The sequence below is a fragment of the Aplidium turbinatum genome, chromosome 10, assembly GCF_918807975.1.
Source record: "Aplidium turbinatum chromosome 10, kaAplTurb1.1, whole genome shotgun sequence".
NCBI classification, from domain to species: domain Eukaryota; kingdom Metazoa; phylum Chordata; class Ascidiacea; order Aplousobranchia; family Polyclinidae; genus Aplidium; species Aplidium turbinatum.
The window spans coordinates 23,749,126-23,769,558 of record NC_137481.1 but is presented as its reverse complement, the minus strand read 5'-3'; the positions used below and the strand labels follow the sequence as shown (position 1 = coordinate 23,769,558).

General features: G+C 39.5%; 2 protein-coding genes across 6 annotated transcripts in view; one reads left to right on the top strand and one right to left on the bottom strand.

Annotated features, from left to right (window-relative positions):
* Positions 1–1,585, top strand: part of LOC145778712 (uncharacterized) — a 40,262-nt gene extending 38,677 nt beyond the window's left edge. For all 3 annotated transcript variants that reach the window (XM_082590268.1, XM_082590269.1, XM_082590267.1), the window contains 2 exons: positions 254–463; positions 967–1,585. In XM_082590268.1, coding sequence (XP_082446394.1) covers positions 254–463; positions 967–1,441 — 685 coding nt within the window. In that variant the 3' untranslated portion in view covers positions 1,442–1,585. The remainder of the gene's footprint in view (positions 1–253; positions 464–966) is intronic.
* A 3,170-nt stretch (positions 1,586–4,755) lies between these two features.
* The window catches only part of LOC145778010 (uncharacterized), a 33,138-nt gene continuing 17,460 nt past the window's right edge, over positions 4,756–20,433 (bottom strand). For 2 of the 3 annotated variants that reach the window (XM_082589392.1, XM_082589393.1), the window contains exons 4-7: positions 16,336–16,458; positions 14,054–14,155; positions 13,449–13,546; positions 4,756–7,387 (exon numbers count right to left, since the gene is read on the bottom strand). In XM_082589392.1, coding sequence (XP_082445518.1) covers positions 5,833–7,387; positions 13,449–13,546; positions 14,054–14,155; positions 16,336–16,458 — 1,878 coding nt within the window. In that variant the 3' untranslated portion in view covers positions 4,756–5,832. The remainder of the gene's footprint in view (positions 7,388–13,448; positions 13,547–14,053; positions 14,156–16,335; positions 16,459–20,433) is intronic. The other variant, XM_082589394.1, reaches the window with a different exon arrangement.

The following is a 20,433-nucleotide window of genomic DNA, read 5'->3' as shown; positions in this document are numbered from 1 at the left end:
ATGCTCTTTTCCTGATGTAAGCCAGTTCACCGTTTCAACCAGGCAGTTAGTGTAGGTTAGAATTTCAAAAATAGAAAGGTTTTGTGAGATCATATTCAAATTACGTTGTTAAAATAGTATCACATATATTGGAAAAGCAGACGCTACTTACGGTTTTTTATTTAAAGAATCTTCAGGTGCTAAGTATCTATTATAGCTCAGAATAAACACACTTTTAAATCGTGAGATGTGATAATAATTCAATATTCCACAGACTTTCATTACGTCATGATGATCACGGCGACGGGAGAACACCGCGTCGTTTGTCGGCCAAACACACTGCAACAAAATCCCCCCTTTCCTCCCGCACGCGTATGAGGAACGATGACGCCTCCATGCGGCACAGACCTTTCTCTTCGAGGTCTCAACAGCTCCTCTTGCTCCAACGGCCAAGATCAAGTGCTTCCATTCCTGGAAAAACAAGGTGAAAAGAAGCAGAACTATTTTGGTCAACTTGTGATTGATGTCTATCTAGGAACTTTCAAAAGTGTACCGTGCGTTGTTGAGCTTGCTCCATCATACCGCTACCCTTTAAGCAATATCCCTTACCCTCCGTCCATTTCGTCCGTTACGATTTGTTACAGGAAGAGAAGAGGACTGTGGGAAAAAAAACGGTAATATAGTTCTAATTTTACCTCGACCTGGTATCGAACACAGGTATACTGCTACAAAACCTAAAGTTTTACCCATTATTCCGCTGACCAGACTATAGGAACCTCTTTGTAACATTTCTTAAGTTTTAAATTATTTTGTAGTCATGCAGAAGGCAGATGTTTACCGCTATTTATTGGACCACTGATGTATACAATATTCTACCTTATCTTACCCAAAAATGTATAGAGCGTAACTTGTATTTCCCAATCAGGTTCTTGAACAGTGTTTGGATTTGTTTGTTTGGTGATAATTCACAAAGTTGAAACGCTTTAGGTACATCCTGGTCAAAGATGAAGACTCGTTTAGTCATAAGCTGCATCCTCCCACTCCTAGCAAGATGGAGGAAAGTTTGTTAAGGAAGAGATTTCCCGCTCAACATCAGTCTGTGGTGAAAGCGATGAAAAAATTGAAAGTCAACGATTCGGAAGCGGATATTTTAGAGTTTGATGACTGGAATATCGTCGACTTTAATTATCCTTCAGATGATGAAGACCTTCCTCCAGAAGAAAAATCAAAGAGCTTGCAACCTCAAAAAAGTTTCACTGAACAGTCATCTCGATCTTCAACAGCTCTTCCACCTCATCGGACTTCATCAAGCAACAGCAGAATGAAAATTTCCACAAAGAAAACAAATCAATCAAGAGAGATATCTTCTCCTAAAACTAAGCCTACTCCTTATGGGTACTCCCCTATATCTGTGCTTCACCGCAAAACTTCCAACTACATTCCAACGTCTTTCAAAGTGTAATGCTTATTCCATCCCTCGTTTACAAAATTTTTAAATTGTAGGTTTTTGTGAAAATTAATACGTGAAATGCAGTTTGTCGTAGCTTAGTTTATGATATCAACCAATGTGTTATTGTCCCATTCTGGTTGAATAAAAAAAAATATTAAGACCGTTGTTGTTTCATTGATGTCCATCAATAACAATGTTCTATTGCTACAGTCTTGCTAACATACTCCAATGTTACATGCCAACTCTAGATGTATTTAAAGGTTGAATTGAAAGTTAATATTGATTTAAAAGCTTCTTGCAAATCGTTCAAACAAGCACAATGGGAGTCCAGAGGTACTTTTGGACCCGGTCCGGAATCATTTTAAAGGCCCGAATTCTTTGCAGGGGGCCTTGGAACGAAGAACACACCGCGTATTCTTTGGAGTTGCATTGGTTGGTTTAGATTAGAACACAGGTTTACAGCCTGGCGTGCCCGGACGCAACTTTACAAAAGGTACCATTAAAAAATCCCCTTTGAGCAACAAAAGAAAAAGGCATATAATAGCGAAATTAACTCATCGGTTTGCCACTGCCTGACTTGGCGCAGAGGGTTAGGGCGGTGGTAGGCCTAGTCATTGCATTGACGTGGGTTTGATTCTCACCGCTGCTATGCTTTTTTGTTTCTTCCGTAATTACCAAACAAAGTTCGAAGGGGATTTTTTAATGGTACCTTTTGAAAACTTGCTTCTCGGACGTGAAATGTTTTTCCCACGAACTTTCTGTCTCATTTGCATATTTTTACAAGTGTAGCCATTTACTGGTTACCGCGTGGCGCGCGTAACTGTTATTACCGATTCATTTTTTTCGCGCGGTTTTCAAAGTCAGTAGCCAATTTTCGCCCTCCAGGTCCAAATTTAAACATTAAACTTGAAAAGAAAAACCTTGAGACACACCTAGTTTAGTCAAGTTTAAAAAAGTTGTTCAAAGAAGTAAAAAATTGACTTCGATGGGCGTGGAACCGTTGTCCTCACTAACATAAGGCACAAGATGAAACCACTGAACTACACATGCCAACGCATTCACATAGCATTAGTACAAACTCTGTGCGAAGTAACAGAAAGTTTGTGGAAAAAAATCGCTGCTTGGACCCCATGGAGTCCGTATAGGATAATATAAAGGGGTCCGTGATTGTATTTGTATTGACTGCAGGAAGGTTTACAACCAGGCATGATGCAGGAACCACGTAGGCCTGGGCCCACCTACTTTACGTTCTGGGTGGGCCTGGCCCACCCATTTGAAAGCCAAATTTTATTTTTTGAAAGCCAAAAGGTAGCGAAAACGGCAAATCAGAGAGGGAGTTCCAAAAAAAGGTCTTCACTCATTTGATACACACTAGTTTGATTATCTTTGATAGCTCAATGATGAAATCTCAATCAAATCCAATCATTGAGCCCACTATTGATGGGCAGCACGTGTGAGTGTGGTTGCATGGATTGACTTTGACTGCTGCCCCTCTGGGCCCACCTACTTTTAAAATGGATCCTCCATGCATGTTTGCAACCTGGGATTCGCGGACTCCATGGGGTCTGTAATATAACTTAGTATATAGGCTTGAGGTCGTGAGCGTCTTGGTATTGACTGCAGGAAGGCTACTTTATTTCAATTATTTGCGCAACGACAGAAGGGAATTATAAAAAAAATATTTTCGAACATGAATCACGCAAACTACCATCATAATAGTGTTTATAATGAGCAAACAATTGGGATCACTGCATAGTCAAATGATCTTACTGATTCAAGATCGACTGAAGTATTGCGACTGGAATTTCATGCCAAATCTGTGGAGGAGTTTTAATACTCACAGCACCAAACCTACCTGGTCAGAATAAAAACAACTGAACCGAACGGATGCCATCAGACAGGTTGGTGGTACGAAGCGTAAATCGTTTGTTGTATTTTTGTCGCCCATTCATTCAATTGTTTTGTCGCGAAGAAACCACTTTGCTCCTCGGTCGACGAGCACTGGAGCCAACCTATCTTTTTGCGCTGTAAGGTCTATGTTCCTTCAAACAAACATTCTTGTGAACTGAAATGAAGAAATCAACTCGTGCCAGCCACTCAACAACTCTTCAATAAAGTATACAAACAAAACATCTCTGGCTGGTAGCTGGGCGAAAAACAAATATAAATTAGAATGCAAGCTCATTACTGTACGCTTCCCATCAGACTCCGTTCATTTATCCCCTACGACGCCGACTATTCAGTGCCGGTCTTTAGGGTGTGCAAACCGTGCGATCGCACAGACCTCGCAAATTAGGGGGCCCGCAATTTATTCAGAAAATGCAGTAATTTTGTCATTTCCAGTGGAAAAATTCAACAAAGGAATTAACAACAAGAAACATTGAGACTCAACGGGTGCAACCTATTTCGTCCCCTGAACATTTTGTACCCTGAAAAGATCGAGAAAAAAACAACAGAGTCGAAGTCGCTGATCGGAGTTGTCGTAAACATTTCAAAATTTCTTTCGATCTTTTCAGGGGACAAAATTGGTCGAAGTTTGATTTTGTTACTCCGATTTCAGCGTACGAAATCGGGGTACGAAATAGGTTGCATCCAGACTCAACATAGAGACAGCTTTATTTCCGAAAAATGCCAAAGAAAGCATGATCTTATCCTTTTGCTATGCCACCGGACAGCACCATTTTACAGTAATATTCATACCCAAATTTTTGTTGAACATGTTCTCAGAATGCCCCCAAATTCAAAGTAATTTTTCAAAAAATTTTCTGGAGTAGGCCCCCAGACCCCCGCCGCTGGGTGTCGCCTTCGGTGATCACGCCGTCAGGTGTTGGCCACCGACCGTCAAACCATCCCCCTCCCCTTTCAAAATAAGGTAGCCTACCTAGCTACGCTACTGAATTGGATCATTGTCATTGGTGCCGCAAAGCATATTCCGCACAGTGCCCGAAATACCCTAAGACTGGCACTGGACTCATGCACCACTTCATTGTTCCTACCAAGGTAGGCTTAGTTGCGTTTCAACCTTATTTCCACAGAGTTCAGACTTTTCTCTCAACGTTATACCAATTTTCGTACAAACAACGCTGAGGAACAAACCACCAGCTCTTTGTAACTGCTGTGCTACAGTCTGCATGGATGGAGTTACTTTGACTTAGCCCAGGGATTTTCAACCTTTCTTGCACAGAGAACCCCCTCAGAGTAACAACGTAGCCTCGAGAACCCCTCCCCCATAAAAACGTTCAACAAAAGCATATTTAATGCAAAATTTAATCAAATTTGGTTCACGACGACATCCAGTTATGTCTCCTTCACACTCAATTTTTTCAATGCCGTTGGTAACGAAAATGACAAATCTATATTTTACATAGAATTCCAAATAGCCTTGCGTTTTTGCCATAGTATGGCTACTGGTTAACGCTAGTCCGCACAGAGCAACCTTTCCTGTTGTTAAAGCCTTTTCCACGTCTGCAGGCTAAGACCAGTGGTTCTCAATCGCAGGTACGCGAACCCAGAGGGGTGCGAGAAGCGATTTCAGGGATCCGTGAAAGTTTTTGAGTTTGCAGCATGATGGATAAATTACAAAATTAAAAATTGGTTGGTTGTGCTTTATTTTTGCACAAGCTATAGTGATTCTTAAACTGTAGCCTACGGTACGTCGTAATGCACTGGGGCAACAACACTTCAACAAATGAAAACTCCATTCTGTCAATCTCGGTTACCGGGTCTGCGTCGGTGGTTCAAAGTATGATTAAGCTATATAGTATAGGCTTACAAAGTCCGCCAAGACAAAAAAGGTGGAGAACCACTAGTTTAAACAATAGAGTAACCTCAGACCGAGAAATGGTCGATTGCAAAAAAACACTATTTTTAACCATTTCTAGAAAAAAAAGAATTGAAAACGATACATTGGATTTTCTGACGTCTCACGACCCCTTGAAAAACGGCTCGCGACCCCCAGGTTGAAAACCACGGACTTAGAATCGATGTGTGTATTGTATATACTATAACAAACTCATAATGTTCAAAATTGTGAATAGCCTATGTGGCAATGCGAAGCAACCAAGTAACATTTTGCAAAGCTAATACTTGTTTCAAACTAATGTTCCTCTGCAACTTGAATACAATGTTTAAACTAGCATACCAAAGGCACGACTTTACAGCAACATGGCTTTGGCCATGTTGGACAGGTCTTCTGTATTGGATGTCAATAGTGTCTGAATGAGGAAAAATTCGAATAAATGTGTTAAGATTATCATTTGCGACACCTTGTGAAAATAACACAAATCACAATTATCCTACACAGTATAAGACTCGGTTTGACAGGGGCTTGCGGGGAGACCAAGCTGTTTAATTGGATGATTGCCATTTCGAGACTATAGCGGTAAATAATGACACACGTTTATTTACGACACACAGCCTCGGCACAAAGGGCATGAATTGTTTGTTCTCAGCCATCTGATGCATTCCTTGTCGTGAAAGCGGTGTCCACATGGCAACTCTATAAGCCAGTCCCCAGTTTTAAAGTTTTCTTGACAAAAACTACATTGTAGTTGTTCATTTTCAATTTGAGGATCAACATCTACTGGTGGCCTATCTTGAGTTGGTGGCTCACCTTGAGTTGGTGGCTCACCTTGAGTTGGTGGCTCACCTTGAGTTGGTGGCCCATCTTGATTTGGTGGCTCACCTTGAGTTGGTGGTTCATCTTGAGTTGATGGCCCATCTTGGGTTGGTGGCTCACCTTGAGTTGGTAGCTCACCTTGAGTTTGTGGCTCACCTTGAGTTGGTGGCCCATCTTGAGTTGGTGGCTCACCTTGAGTTGGTGGTTCATCTTGAGTTAGTGGCTCACCTTGAGTTTGTGGCTTATCTTGAGTTGGTGGTTCATCTTGGTTTGGTGGCATTGGTGGAGAAAAAAAAGGAAAACGCCTTAACTTTCTAATTACTTCTTCTGATGCTCTACGACTTTCATTAAATCGAGCATTTTGAACTACCAAGTTGTATTCAAGCAAAATTCTCACGATTCTCTCATATTCAAATTGATTGTATGCTTGAAGAGCTTCATTATCGTAATCCAGAGCTTGTGGATGGTTTCGCGTTGCTAGAATATTCTCATGAAGATTTCCTTCATGCCTTCGTGTGAGTGTGATCGTCTGATTGCTTTGTGGAATGGGATGGTTTATTATCTGGAGAGGACTCAATTTTGTAGAATACCATATCACAATAAATATAAAGACACCAACACATAAAGTATGAATCACATCGATGAAAACCACAATGTCTACAATCAACACACAAGGTGATAAATAAACGACCGCAATTTCATACTTCAGAAAATCAAGATACAGTGCAGCAAATAGCATCACCATACATGTCGCAAAAATAGGCCAATAAAACTTTCTTAAGGAATGAGCAAACCTATCATAAGTTGGAGGCCAGAATTGTTGAAGAAAATCAAAGACATCTACTGACCAGTGATCAAACATGAGATCCCAATTGACGCCATCAAGATAAAAGACGTTCTCGTTTATGCAAGTCGGGAAATTGCCGGTAGTTCCACTGATACATTCTGTCAATGCATTCAAGTCATGCTGTATCTTTTCAAAGTACAAAACTGGTATATGTTGTAATCGTTTCTCGCGGAACAATATCAAGGATTCAAAGGGGACGATGAATATTACTGGACGTTCTAATGTAATCTCAGACATCTTTGAAATCTCCTGGAGCAAATGGTCGTCGTTATCAAATTTCATTGCTCCGATCCGTATCGTGTTCTTGTACCGCACAGACAAAGTTGTCAGAAACAATGGGAGAGGCTGCCGTCTAGAGATGTAGATCAATTGAAGCTTGTAATCTTTCCTGCTTTTTTTGTACCACGAAACGTTTTCTAATTTTTCAAAGTTGGATATTGCTTCTACTTGTTCCATCAAAAATTGATTCATCCACTGATACGCTTTATGAATGCTAAAAATACAAATATTTGACATTGGTTTTTAACGGAATGTTTCTCGGCAGTCGAGTGTAGCGAGAATTGACTGCGATGGGCACGTGATTCGCCCATGAGACTGGGCTCTTTTTTCGCGCAACGCTCAGAGTTCAAGATGGATACTATTACACCTCGCAAGTTTACACTTTTTTTCATATAAAATGGATTTGTTACCTGATTCATCATTAATGCGTCCGCTTCGAAAACCTTCCACACACCTATAAGCACTCAGCAGGCACACCATACTTACATGGAAAATACTTACCAGGGAGGCGAGGGACTTACTCTGACTGAAGGAACCCATCGCGGTAGATGGTAACCTGTAGGTTATATATAAAAAAAGGTTATTGGCTGCTTCAAGCTTATCTACTTGTCTCAACTTTTCCTCTTGCTGATGTTGGAGCAGACTAGGAGATGGCAGGTCAAGCTAGCACGTTTTGGTAAAGTTTTTATTTTTTGATGAAATGTATGTGTGTGTGGGTTTATTCTTGGTGCTCGTTCGAAGATGGGAACCGGCGAATGGAAAAGAGCTACTTGTACAGTTTAACATCTCATTTGGCGAAGATGTCAGAGAGGAGCGGCCAGAGGGAGGGTAGTTATCGCTGACCCCAGAGTCTTCTTTTCTACGACCGTACTAAGCTAGTGAGACCCACTGCTGCAATCAGTCATCCCTACCATCAAGGATGGCTAAAAGGGGCGGTTGAGGAGAGAGTTTTTACTGGTTCTTTTTTCTTCTGAACGTAAGAGGAGGTTTAGAAGGAAGGGAAATGTCAGATGACAAAGGAATGTTATGTTTTTGCATTTTGTCTTTTGTTTTTGTCATGATCAGCCATATGGCTTGGATAGTAGACGGTTTTATACTTCATATGTATGTGTTGCTAACATCCAGAGATATCTTCTTTTGAATGCTTGTATGTTTAGCGACTATCATCATTATCAAAAATGTTGGATTCTTCTTTTGTCAGCATTGAAACTGATTGTAGAGGATCATGTCCTTTGTTATTTTGAAGTCTTGCTTAAGTCAGAGTATTGCTGTTTCGGGCGCTCTTATATTCCTAGTGCAAAAGAGCACCCTGTGAGGACGCAGGTCACACTGTCATCAAGTTTTCAGCACAGTTTGCAGTTTGTGATTCTACTGGATTGTATTGATCTTTTAAAGTCACCCCATTTGTATCTTCCATGTGCTATCCAAAATGAAAAAATGGATATATGAGGTGGAAGATGTTTAATTTACTTTCCTTTGAGATGCAAGGGCGCCCAAGATGACCAGAAAAGGGGCGCCGGTGAGGAGATCAAAACGCTCTCTAGATAGGAGCAATGAACGCTTCTGTCAAAAAGCTGAGGCTCAGGTCCATGAAAAAAAAACAAAAAAACACACAAGCCAACCCACAACCACGCGTTTCCCACTTAAAAAGTACAGGATAAAGTACGATTCAAGCGAGTCTTCGGCTACCAGACAAGCAATTACCTGTTCTGCATGTCAGGAATCAGGCATTCACAAGCCTGGTTGCGAAGCTGTAATATTCAAGCTCCAAAACAAGAAGAGGGCAAAGAAGCATAAAAAAACACCACAAACGATAATGGCTTTACCATAGTGGGCCGCAGTGGCAAGCACAACCCAAAATCTCTCGAGCGAGGCAGCTCGACTTCAACTGCCAAATTGTTGGAAAGACACCTATCCAACAAACAAGAGACTAACCTCGTCTCCAAATAGCCTTCATCGAGCAAGAAGAGATCGGTTTCACAACCAACATCTCAAAAGGTGACGACCACGAGGTATCCCGCGCCAGCTCCAAGGATACGTCGGTCTCAGTTGACAGACCACCAGTAAACTGACTCGGAGTCCGCTTCTTCGAGAGAGTCTCTGCGAGCTGGACTGCCGGTACCTTTCCTCATCACCGAATTTTTTTCAGTTTGGTCGATGAGTTCACGGACACAAACGACAACCTAGCCATCCATACGGCCTAGTCCATACTCTAGCCTTTAATCTTTCTATTTTCTTTGTGTTACCATGTTCACAGGTACGGAGAGTAACGATTCGAACGCCCGACTGGGAAGCTTCAAGGTTAGCTCAATGAACATCAACAGAATATTCACAAAATTGCAAGATGTCACAAAGTTCTATACATCACACAGACGCTCTTTGGCAACACATAGGATCCTAACCGATCGACTCGAGACGTGAGAACAACAAAACAATTACATAGTACGGAACCAGATGGAAAGCAGATTTGGACATGGCATAAAAAGTTACAACAAGAAGGTTGCTTGTGCAGAGTAAAAAGATCTGGCACTTTTCTTCCAAATCGTTGCGCAATTGCACGCTGCACAGTCTTATTCGACTGCGTTCTAGCTCAGGGTTTCCCAAACTTTTTTCGGCCACGGACCACTATTTGTGAATCTGTTTATTCGCGGACCCCCAATTCCAATACAAAGGTAAAAATGAATAAAACGGAATTTTTTTTTATTTAAAAAACTGACACATGAATGGGACGGATGGGATTGCTTCTTATTGTATAAGTCATCAATTCTTGGAGTTATTTGTGAAAAGCAAACTCGTAAGTCAGGGCCCACGGAAAGTCTGGACCTGTATTTTGTCTTCATGTTGGTAAGAGCTGAAAATGATGTCTCACACATGTAGGTCGTGGCAAAAGGCAATAAAATTGTAGTTGTCTTTTGCGATAGCAATGGTTATTCCTCCACAACACTCAACCAGAAAGTCGCAATAGCTATTTGATTGAAACTGAGCATTAAACTTCGATCAGATGATAATTCGGCTAATTCTTCTTCTTCGCGTCCTGAGATCAGTCTTTGTAACAACAAAAGAGTTTAAAATCCAGTCAAAATTCTCATATGTCTCTTTAAAAAAGTACTTCTTGAAATGTGCAGAAAGCAATTCCAAATGTTGTGTAACGTCAGAGAAAACAAACTCTGTATTAATTAAGAACTGCGCAATTATCTTTGACAGGGTATGTACTGTACAACGCATATGTGTGACTTTTTAATTTCTTGTCATATCGCCACGGACCACTTGTGCAGTCGTCGCGGACCACCAATGGTCCGCGGACCACAGTTTGGGAAACCCTGTTCTAGCATAATCCAGAAGCCTACACAAAACGCTTTTTCTACGCCATTGTATGGCATTTCTACATCTAAAAAGAAAAACGCTTAAAAATTAAAAGGTAAAATTTTATGTTGTATCTGTACATACTGTTAAAATTTGAGATCGTATAAATGATAATTGGCAACGTTACGAGGCTGTACAATGATGTCAAATCTTTTGAAACACCCTGTATATACTAACATCGAACCTGACAGAACCCCGTGCTATGCAGGAACGATGTTCATAGTGACGAAAGACCTTCATGGCAGTTCCGAAATCACTCACCACACTAGTGATGCAAACCGCGCCGCGTCGCATGGAAGGTTGAAATGACAACGCCACGCCGCTAGCCGTGTAAACTTTCAAGAAATATCAGTTATGAAACTTCAAATTTAAATTGGAAACACGGATCACTTTTTTTTCCTTTGACGGAAACTCTCAGCTGGAAAGCTATGCAAATGACTTGCATTTGACAGGGTTTTGGGGGCTGGCGTGTGAGGAAAGCTGTACGAGTGTTTTTGGTTAATAGCCTAGCATAGCTGATAAGATAAGCTCAGCTCTCAGTTACCAGGCTACAGGCCTAGCGCAACTACGGCATTAGTTACTATAACAGTTAGCCCAGTGAGTTCAGGCTATAAGTTTTACTCTTGACGTCTTGTCTGTCTGTGTAGTTCATACAACCACTGACATTAAAATTGCATTATTGCTTACAAAAAGTGTTCAAAAGTCCTGATACTGGATCCAGGAACATTCTATTTGAAAAAGCATGGTGTCTTAGAACTTACAGTAGATGCATTGCTGATAAGACAATATGATCTGGTTAGCCTAGCCTAGTCAATTAGTGCACAACTGTACCGGTAGGTTACCTGTTATATGCCATGGGTGTTTTTTTGCCACAATTGATTTTCTAAAAAATAACGCGTTAAAATATTTTTTAAAAATTTTGTAATTTGCGGTGTGCGGTGCAGTGCAATGTCAAAGTTCCAGATAAATTGCGGTGCGGTGTGCGGATAAAAATTTTGGGTTTGCTGCATCTCTACACCACACCATATTACAAAATCGCATGTATCATCTCAACATCAAAAGTGGCAACACTGACACAAACATATTCAACTCGTATCTTCCACAAAGTGTAAATGAGAGAACGTCCTATAGAACTGCTCTCTGAAGCTATGCTGGAACACAAACGTCAACATGTGGTGATGCTTGGGGACAGGACCTGGGATGACAGGATTACAGCGGCCCATCAAAAGAAGAGTCTGGGGTCAGCGAAAGCTACCCTCCTTCCCCCCTCTCTGGCATCTCTGCCAAATGAGATTTCAAACTGCGGTGGCCTTTTTCCACACGCCGGTGCCCTTCTTCAAACGGGCATCGTGAATAAACCCAGACACACATAAACAAACTCAAATTAAACTAAAATAAATTCTCTACCAAAACACGCTAGTTCTAGAGCTTGACCTGCCATCTCCTAGTCTGCTCCAACATTAGCAACTGGAAAGTTGAGACAAGTAGATAAGCTTGAGGCAGCCAATTTGTATTTTATATATCCACAGATTATCATCTACCGCGGTGGGTCCCTTCGGTCAGAGTAAGTCCCTCGCCTCCTTGGTACGTATTTTATTTTCCATGTAAGTGTGGTGTGCCTGCTAAGTGTTTGGGTGCGTGGACGGCTCCCGGAGCGGACTTAATGATGAGTGATTGTAACCTGACTTAATGATGAGTCAGGTTACAAATCAATTTTATATGAAAAGTTGTAAACCTGCAAGGTGTAGTAGTATCCATCTTAAACTCTGAGCATTGAGAGAAAAAAAAAGCTTGGTGGTTTTAATGTAATTGTTGATCCGTTAGACATCGCTAACCCACAACGTTTCACCAATAGCCAAGATAAAAAAGCACTTGGGACACTCGTACTTCATAACCAACTGATAGTCATATTCAGACAAGAACACCCATTCAATAAACTATTTACCTATAAAAAACACAACCGTAAGACCAGAATAGACAGAAACGAACATGCACTAGATAATTATCATAACATAAAGTACAAATTCTTCACTGTATCAGAACATTATACACTACCAGTATTACACCTCAAATAGCAACATCATCTTAAATGGTATAAATATACCTACAAAATCAATAACAGCATATTAGAATATCTACACGTCATATCAGAGCTGGAAAGTGCATGGGAAAATTGGAAACTTTGCGGACTATAAACGGAACCTCTCGACATGCTCTTTTATAATGGGACCAAGAAAAAGAAATGCTCAAAAATCGACTAACAGAACCTTCGCAGGACATCGCTTGCAAGCGACGAATAGAATACCACCAAACAAAAAACATGCTTTTGATTCTCGACGCTCATTCAAATCACATTAAAACGAAATCAAAACATTGATTGATCGAATCTTTATCCTCGGAGTGAGAAAGCTTCTTTGGTAGCTTAATCTTGGTAGCTTCGCATACTTGTGGAGGCTTTTTACGCTGGGCCGGTTACCGAGATTGACAGAGTGAAGTTTCCGATTGTTGAAGTCTTGTTGCCTGGAAATTATTTCATCCATTAGATGCCGCTGAAAGGAGAGCAGTCCTTAGAATGCGTTGCACAAGAGCACACCCAAGAGTCGAACCAGCGCTTGATCTTGAAGCTTCTTCGTTTGTGAGTCACGCGCTAACCAACTGAGCTATTGGACCATTAAACGAAATGTTTGGAATATTCATATTTCCAACAACACTAATAAAAGATTAAATTCAATTTAAATCACATAGGATCAGAGTAGATTACTAAGCTCCTGCACTTCAATGATATTGAGCAACCAAAGTGATGCCTAAATTACTTTTAAGATCCAAACTTCATGCGTAGAAAAGCCGTAATTTTTGAGTGACAACCTAGTACAGTTGTTAGAGCCGATGTTGTATTTTGATTACCACAATACCTGATCTGTTTGGAGTTGCTAATGATTTTTCTTTTTGAATGGAAAAAATTTTCACAAGTCAACATTAAATATGGTTCCGTTTCAGTGTTTTTGCCTTTCTGAAATAAGTTTAAAGTTGAAAAACGCTACAACGTTACATTGTAGCCTACTACTGTATCTAATGCTTTTGAATAATGAAGCACATCATATAGCCTGGAATAGATGGTGGCCATGCTAGCTGTAGACATATACCGGTACTGCATGAAAAACACGTCTTAATATCTTCACGGTTTTGCCACCTTTTCCAGTTTATTGACGTGCTGGTATATCAATCAATTGTTGCAGCAAGTAGGCTAGCTACTATCTTTTTTGTTCCAGATACGTTAATGACGAAACATAAAATGGTGTGAAGTGGTATAGATGCCTTCTTGATATTTTCAGTTGAAGCAAAACTATGACCGAATAAACCATAAGAGCTTGGTTTGATTTAACATCAATGTAATACTAATAGAGACATTACAAATGACATTTTTTTATAAAGTGACTAATTTTAAGATAAATTAGAATACTGTATACCAGATAAAAACAACAAAATATGTTGTTTCTAAGGTATAATCATCACCTACAGGGGCATCGTATTTCGCGGTGTGTATTCCAGACGCGTGAGCATTCTCGACAAGACGATTCCATGTTTTGTTCGAGACAATTGACCTTCCTTTTAAAGATACCTGTGATTTTTAACAAAAACAGATTGTTTTGTATTTGTCTTGCAAACTAACTTGGTTAAGTGTTGAAATGGGTTGATGGCAGTGGCGTAGCCAAGAGGGGGGTTTTGGGGTTACAACCCCCCTTTGGCACGCGTGTGACGTCACGATATTGAAAATGATGCTTTCAGTCTAAAAAAAATTGCCTAATTTTAAACGAATCTGCATTAAAAGAGCGAGTTTTTCCAATAACAAACATTCAAACATCTCAGCCAGGAATTAGCAACCAGAAAGCATAGAGACTTAGCTTTATTTCCGAAAAATGCCGAAGAAAACATGATCTTATCCTTTTGCTATGCCACCGGACAGCACCATTTTACAGGAATATTCATACCCACATTTTTGTTGAAGAGAGCACCAAATTCAATGTAATTTTTCAAAATTTTTTGGGGGAGCCACCCAGATCCCCGTCGCTGGGAGTCGTCTTAGGTAAAAAAAAAAACTAAGTTATCAAAATTCTTGGCTACGCTACTGGTTGATGGATAGATACAGACAATCACTTTGTCTGGTTCAGATGTTTACCAAATCGAGTAAGGATCTGACCAGATCTTTACCAGATCTAGACCAGATAAAAAGTGGCTGTCTGGGATCGAGGTTCTTCCTTACTAAATTTTTCTTGTTTTCTTATTTCAGCCCATATAAAAATAAAATGGCGAGGTGGCGGGAATTCTTCATAATTTTTTTCCTGAACACTTCGAAACAATCTAGTTCTAGACTGTATTGGCTAGCGAGCGGGATTTGCAAGCAAAATTGTCACAACCGGAGCAAGACCATACATTAAGAAAGCATCACTTTTGACTTAGAAAAGTAGGCAAAAAAATTAGCACTAACCACTCGCGTGCATGATTTACTTTTCTTAGTTTTTGTATGTGTGCATAAATTTTAGCCCAGGAACTATTGAACATGTTAGGGCTGTTCAAAACTATTGTTTTGGAGGAAACCTTATTTTGGTTGTTTTTGTGCATTTTCATGCACAATAATGGGTTATTGAAAAGACGCACACTCCGTATTCGACTAAATTCATGACAAAAATCTGGATTTCCGTAAAAGTTTACGTGACAGGTTTTGATTATAAATTAAACTTACGTTTTAAATAATTTTTGTTTTAAGACGATAAAAGGAGTTCATACTTGTTGAAAGGTTTGTAGTATTTTAGTAATATTTTGAAATTCGCTACAGTATACAAATCATAATGTCATCTCATAGCCTACCTCTGCAAACATTGAAATAAGCGTGTAATTCATAAGAGCTTCGGTAGAGAGTTGCTGGTATAATAGTAGGTAATAAACTTGAATATGTTAAACTTGACAATGTTGCTCGGCTTCGTATGCCTATGGTTCAGCTAGTGTAATTGTTAACTATAGCTGAATCATCAATGCGTTAATTTAGAATATTGCATCATTTTTGTAATTTTTGATTGATTGAATCTTTATCCTCGGTCTGGGAAAGCTTCTTTGAGAGTTTGTACCTGGCAGTTTTGCATATTTGTAGAGGCTTTGAACCACTAACGCAGGCCCGGTCACCGAGATTGACAGTGCGAAATTTCCAATGGTTGAAGTCTTGTTGTCGGGAAATTATTCCATTCATTAGGTGCTGCAGGAAGGAGAACAGTCCTTAGGTCTACAAAGCGTTGCTCAAACGCGAGTCTCATACAAGTCAGCAGTTGTGAACTGAACAAATAACAGTTGAGCGAGCGACAACTCAGCTAGCAACGTTTCAGCAAGTGGTTGAAGTTGGCAAATGATGAAACTGAGCAAGCCGAAACTTGGCATGTCACAAGTCAACAAAATGAGTTTGACGAGCGATAACCAAGCAAGCCCGAACTGAGCAAGTAAATCTCATTTGCTAACTTGGCAGTAGTTGAAATGTACTTGTTGAGTTGAAACATTTGCTGTTTTGTCGCTTGCCGAGTAATCAGACGACCCTCAAGCGCACACTTCGAGAGCCGAACCAGCGTCGCTTGATCTTGAAGTTTCTTCATTCACAAAGTCAATTGGTAACCAACTGAGCTATCGGGTCACGTGATCAAGTGCTCCCTGGATCCATTGTCGAGTTCTAATAAAACTTGTCTGCAGTAATTCTGGAAATTTTACCTTTAAAAAATTAACCACTGATCTAGACTAGTAGGCCTAACTGAGAGTTACCTGAACGAGTTTTATTCGTGATGGATGATTTGACAAATAAGAGTCAAGGGAACTTGCTTTTTCAAGTATTTTTGTCTTTGAATTAGCAACTCTGCTAACATCTTCAGCAATTTCAAGTTCTTTCTGAAGAAAGTTAAAAAATAATAGAATAGTTTTGCTAGATCTTTGTATACTGTAACTGAGTGTTTCCCAACTATTTTCGATGCATCCTTTTCTTGGTGAAAGTGGTGTTTTTTTTTGCTGGTTTATTTCACAAAAGGTAGCATGGCTGAACAGTGAAGTAGAACCACCATCTTGCACCCTTTCATGTTTGCACAAAAGGCCACCACCTTTACACCACTGCTCCATCAAAAGCAACCCACAACAATAATTTTTTACCAAGTAGCCTGCAAACAATTAGGCCTATGCAATAGTTTGGCCTACTATACATGTAATAACCTATTTTGTTTGCGAAGTAAATTAGCACAGTCGCTAAAAAGCAAGCCTATTGACGTAGGCCTACCATAAGTAATGGTATATTTATGTACTCCCATTACACTTTAATAGGCTGCACATATTTCTAATCCTAGTTAAAAATTAAAGTTAGACTTTTAGATTTATGAACAGTTTAGTTTTTTAAACAAAATCGCTTTCAATGAACAAGATCGACGACACAAACAAGCTAATTTCTCCCAGAGAAGACATTAAATTCAATTTCATCAAATTAGGTTTAGAAAAACTTTCTTTGTAAACTTGCCCATAGAAACCAACTATTGATTGATTGAATTGGCCTATTCATCCTAAGACTGGAAAAGCTTCTTGTAAAGTAGCTTAATCCTGGCAGTTTCGCATACTTGTAGAGGCTTTGAATCACTGACACAGGCCCTGTTATCGAGATTGACAGAGTGAAGTGTTCGATTGTTGAGGTCTTGTTGCCGGGAATTATTCCATCCATTAGATGGCGCTGAATGGAGAGCAGTCCTTAACGTGCGTTGCTCAATGCTCAAGCGCATACCCCAAGAGTCGAACCAGCGCCGCTTGATCTTGAAGCTTCTACGTTCCAGAAGTGACGCGCTAACCAACTGAGCTATCGGATATTACAACTATGCTGTAAACCTTTAACTCAAAAACAGCTTCGTTGAGTTACATAAACCAGTCTGTGGTTCCCAACCGCCAGTCCGCGGACCGGTGCCGATTCGCGTAATTTTATTGTCGGTCGATTGAATTCGAAGATCTTACTTTCGGCCAAGCTAATTTAAATATGGAATCATAAACATTAAGCCTACTGCTATTTTGCATTCATCAAATGCTGGCGTTTGCACAACAATCTATCCTCTTAGTGTAATTAGGAATTGATTTCGTGAAAGTAATGGCATCTTCAGCTTATTCAAAACTTGTTATCTCACTGTAAAACTAATTTTACGCTCGACCAAGTCACAGCTCTCGTTCTATATCGTTCTGTATTGTTTTGTCCCCAACAACCCTGAATTCCTATATTATAGACAAAATTACCTATTTAATACCAACACTGCATTCCAAAACGTTTTAAAAGCTACACTCAGTTTATGACGAAACAATTAAAAACCGCAAAAAATTTAAATTATTAAAAGTAAACCTGATGATCGAACTCTGATTTGGTTCCCACTCAAAAAAGTTTGGGGACTACTGATCTAAGCCACATATAGGCTGTAATAATAATTAGTGTAAGCTGTACACATGGCGCCATCATTGTTACTTTAAAGTCTCATCAATTCTAGCAATAGTTATAACGTTCATTTGATAAATGCAAAAGTACAGTATAGCAAAAAACAAGTTGTCTTTACTGACGTTTCGTGCAATATGACAAAGCACATCCTCAGAGTGAATATCGTACAAAATAAAATTTTGGATTTCTATCTACAAAGCGGTTGAAGGCATAAGAAAAAACAGTTAAAAATACATTCTTTAATATATTGAACAAAAGATTCGGGGTCGGTTACTTTACATATAACGCAAAATTTTCACACAATTTAGTACAAACTAGAGCAGCTGAGACCATAGGCGTAGCCAGGGGGGGGGGCGAAAGGGGCCATGGCCCCCCCCAAATTTTCAAAGTTTGGATTCCGAAGTTGAAACCTTTGTTGAAAATATAATATAATTTTTATAAATTTATATCGTTTTCCAAGACATCTGGCTATTAACACCCCCCAGGACTTGTTTTAGACACACAGAAAGACACCAATAAATTTTGCAAATCGTAAATCGCGCAAAGTTTACGCGATTTACGCTTCTTTTAACTAATCTGTGAAAGCAATTTCAGAATCGCTTACTCTGTTGGGTTTTTGTGTAGCTGAGTTTTTTTGTGTTCTCTAATTTTAGCCGCAGTTTTTGCCCGTTCGTGTGTAAGAGCTACCTTTAATAAGTTAATAGCTGTTTATCTGCTAATGAATTTCATACAAATATTACCCTGAAAGTGTTTCCAGAAAGCGCTATAATCCATTATTTGAGTGTAATTTTGCAAAAATTTTCCAGGGGAGCATGCCCCCGGACCCAGGGATGGAGGAACCACGTGGGCCTCGTGGGCCTGGGCCCCACCTACTTTATTTTCTGCGTGAGCCTGGCCCACCCACTTTTGAAAGCCAAATTTCTTTGAAAAAGTAGTGAAAACGGTAATTTAGAGAAGGATTTCCAAAAAAAAGCTCTTCACTCATTTGATACACACTAGTTTGATTACACAGGCCAACAAGACAATTTTGACACAAAAGGTGAGAGTCATTTCAGAGTAGGCCTATTTCAGGGCCCTGATTCCAAAAATGCACTTAGTTTCTTCGAATTTTCGAAACTACCAGGAATTGAATTTCGAACCAAGATTACATTCTTCCGTAACAAGGATAAAATTTTAAGCAGCTACTTTATTCATACGGTATAAATGGCCTTCGTACCTTGATGGGTATTGCTCAGTAGGCCTATAGTAAGTCTACCATAATAAAGAATTGCGTTTGTTTATCGATGGCTTTGTTTTGCTTATTCGTCTAGTTTGTTAAGCAAAACAACCTATGTATTTTATTTGTAGGGCAAAGTGGGGCGTGTTGTCACAATTTTTGCAAATCAGCATATATCTCGTTCTGTACCAATGGTATCGAGATGCTAGATAGTGCAATTGAAAGAGATATCATTCGACTTCTTTTTGCTACAACTAAAGTTTTTCTGGATTATTTCGTCTTTACATAAATGCATGTTTAATGCAAGTGAATGGGCTGTGACAACACGCCCCACCCCGGGGCGTGTTGTCACAAAATTTCTGCACATGCTTTATGACTAAAATATGACAGAAACCAACAAAAAATGGTTTTAATACAGGCTGAACGAATAAAAAAATATGCAAAATGCAAAAAAATTTAATTTCAACATATTGGTAAAAATTTTATGCCCATTGTCAAAAACAATAGAAATGTCATCTTGAGAATTATGTGTCACTATCGAATATATGTGTGTATCATTATCTAATATTAATTTTTATTACCTAAAAAAGGGTTGTATTTTAACAAATACGCATATTACCTCGTTGTATAAGCATAAATAATTTTTTTATGTTTCTTAATATTAAAAATGCACACCACGGGGCGTGTAGTCACAGCTGTGACAACACGCCCCATGGTATGAAATCACGTGGTTTCAACAACCATGTGTACATCTCTACTTGCATGTCTTATCTGTTTGGTATGCTGAAAAGAACAGGCTTAAAGCTAACGAATGGTACCTTTCCTGATCAGTTATGATCATACCTTAGTTTGCCAGACCATTTTTTAGTTTAGTTATAAAACCTGATTTTGCCCAAAATTCAATGGCACTCCTCATAATTTCTGCTGTGGTGACAAATTTATTAACCTTCACTGCTTGTACAAAAGAGAACTGAAAACTATGCGTTCCATTGAAAACTCGTGGTTATACGCTTGGGTTATCACATGGAAATCGTGCTGTGACAACACGCCCCTGTGACAACACGCCCCACTTAGTAGCTTAGTAAGTCTGATATTGTTGAAGTCAACAAATATACAGTATTAAGGTGATTGATTTTAAATGGCGTTTATACAACTCAGAAATGTGCCTAGGATTACTTTCAGTTTTGTCTATGTAATA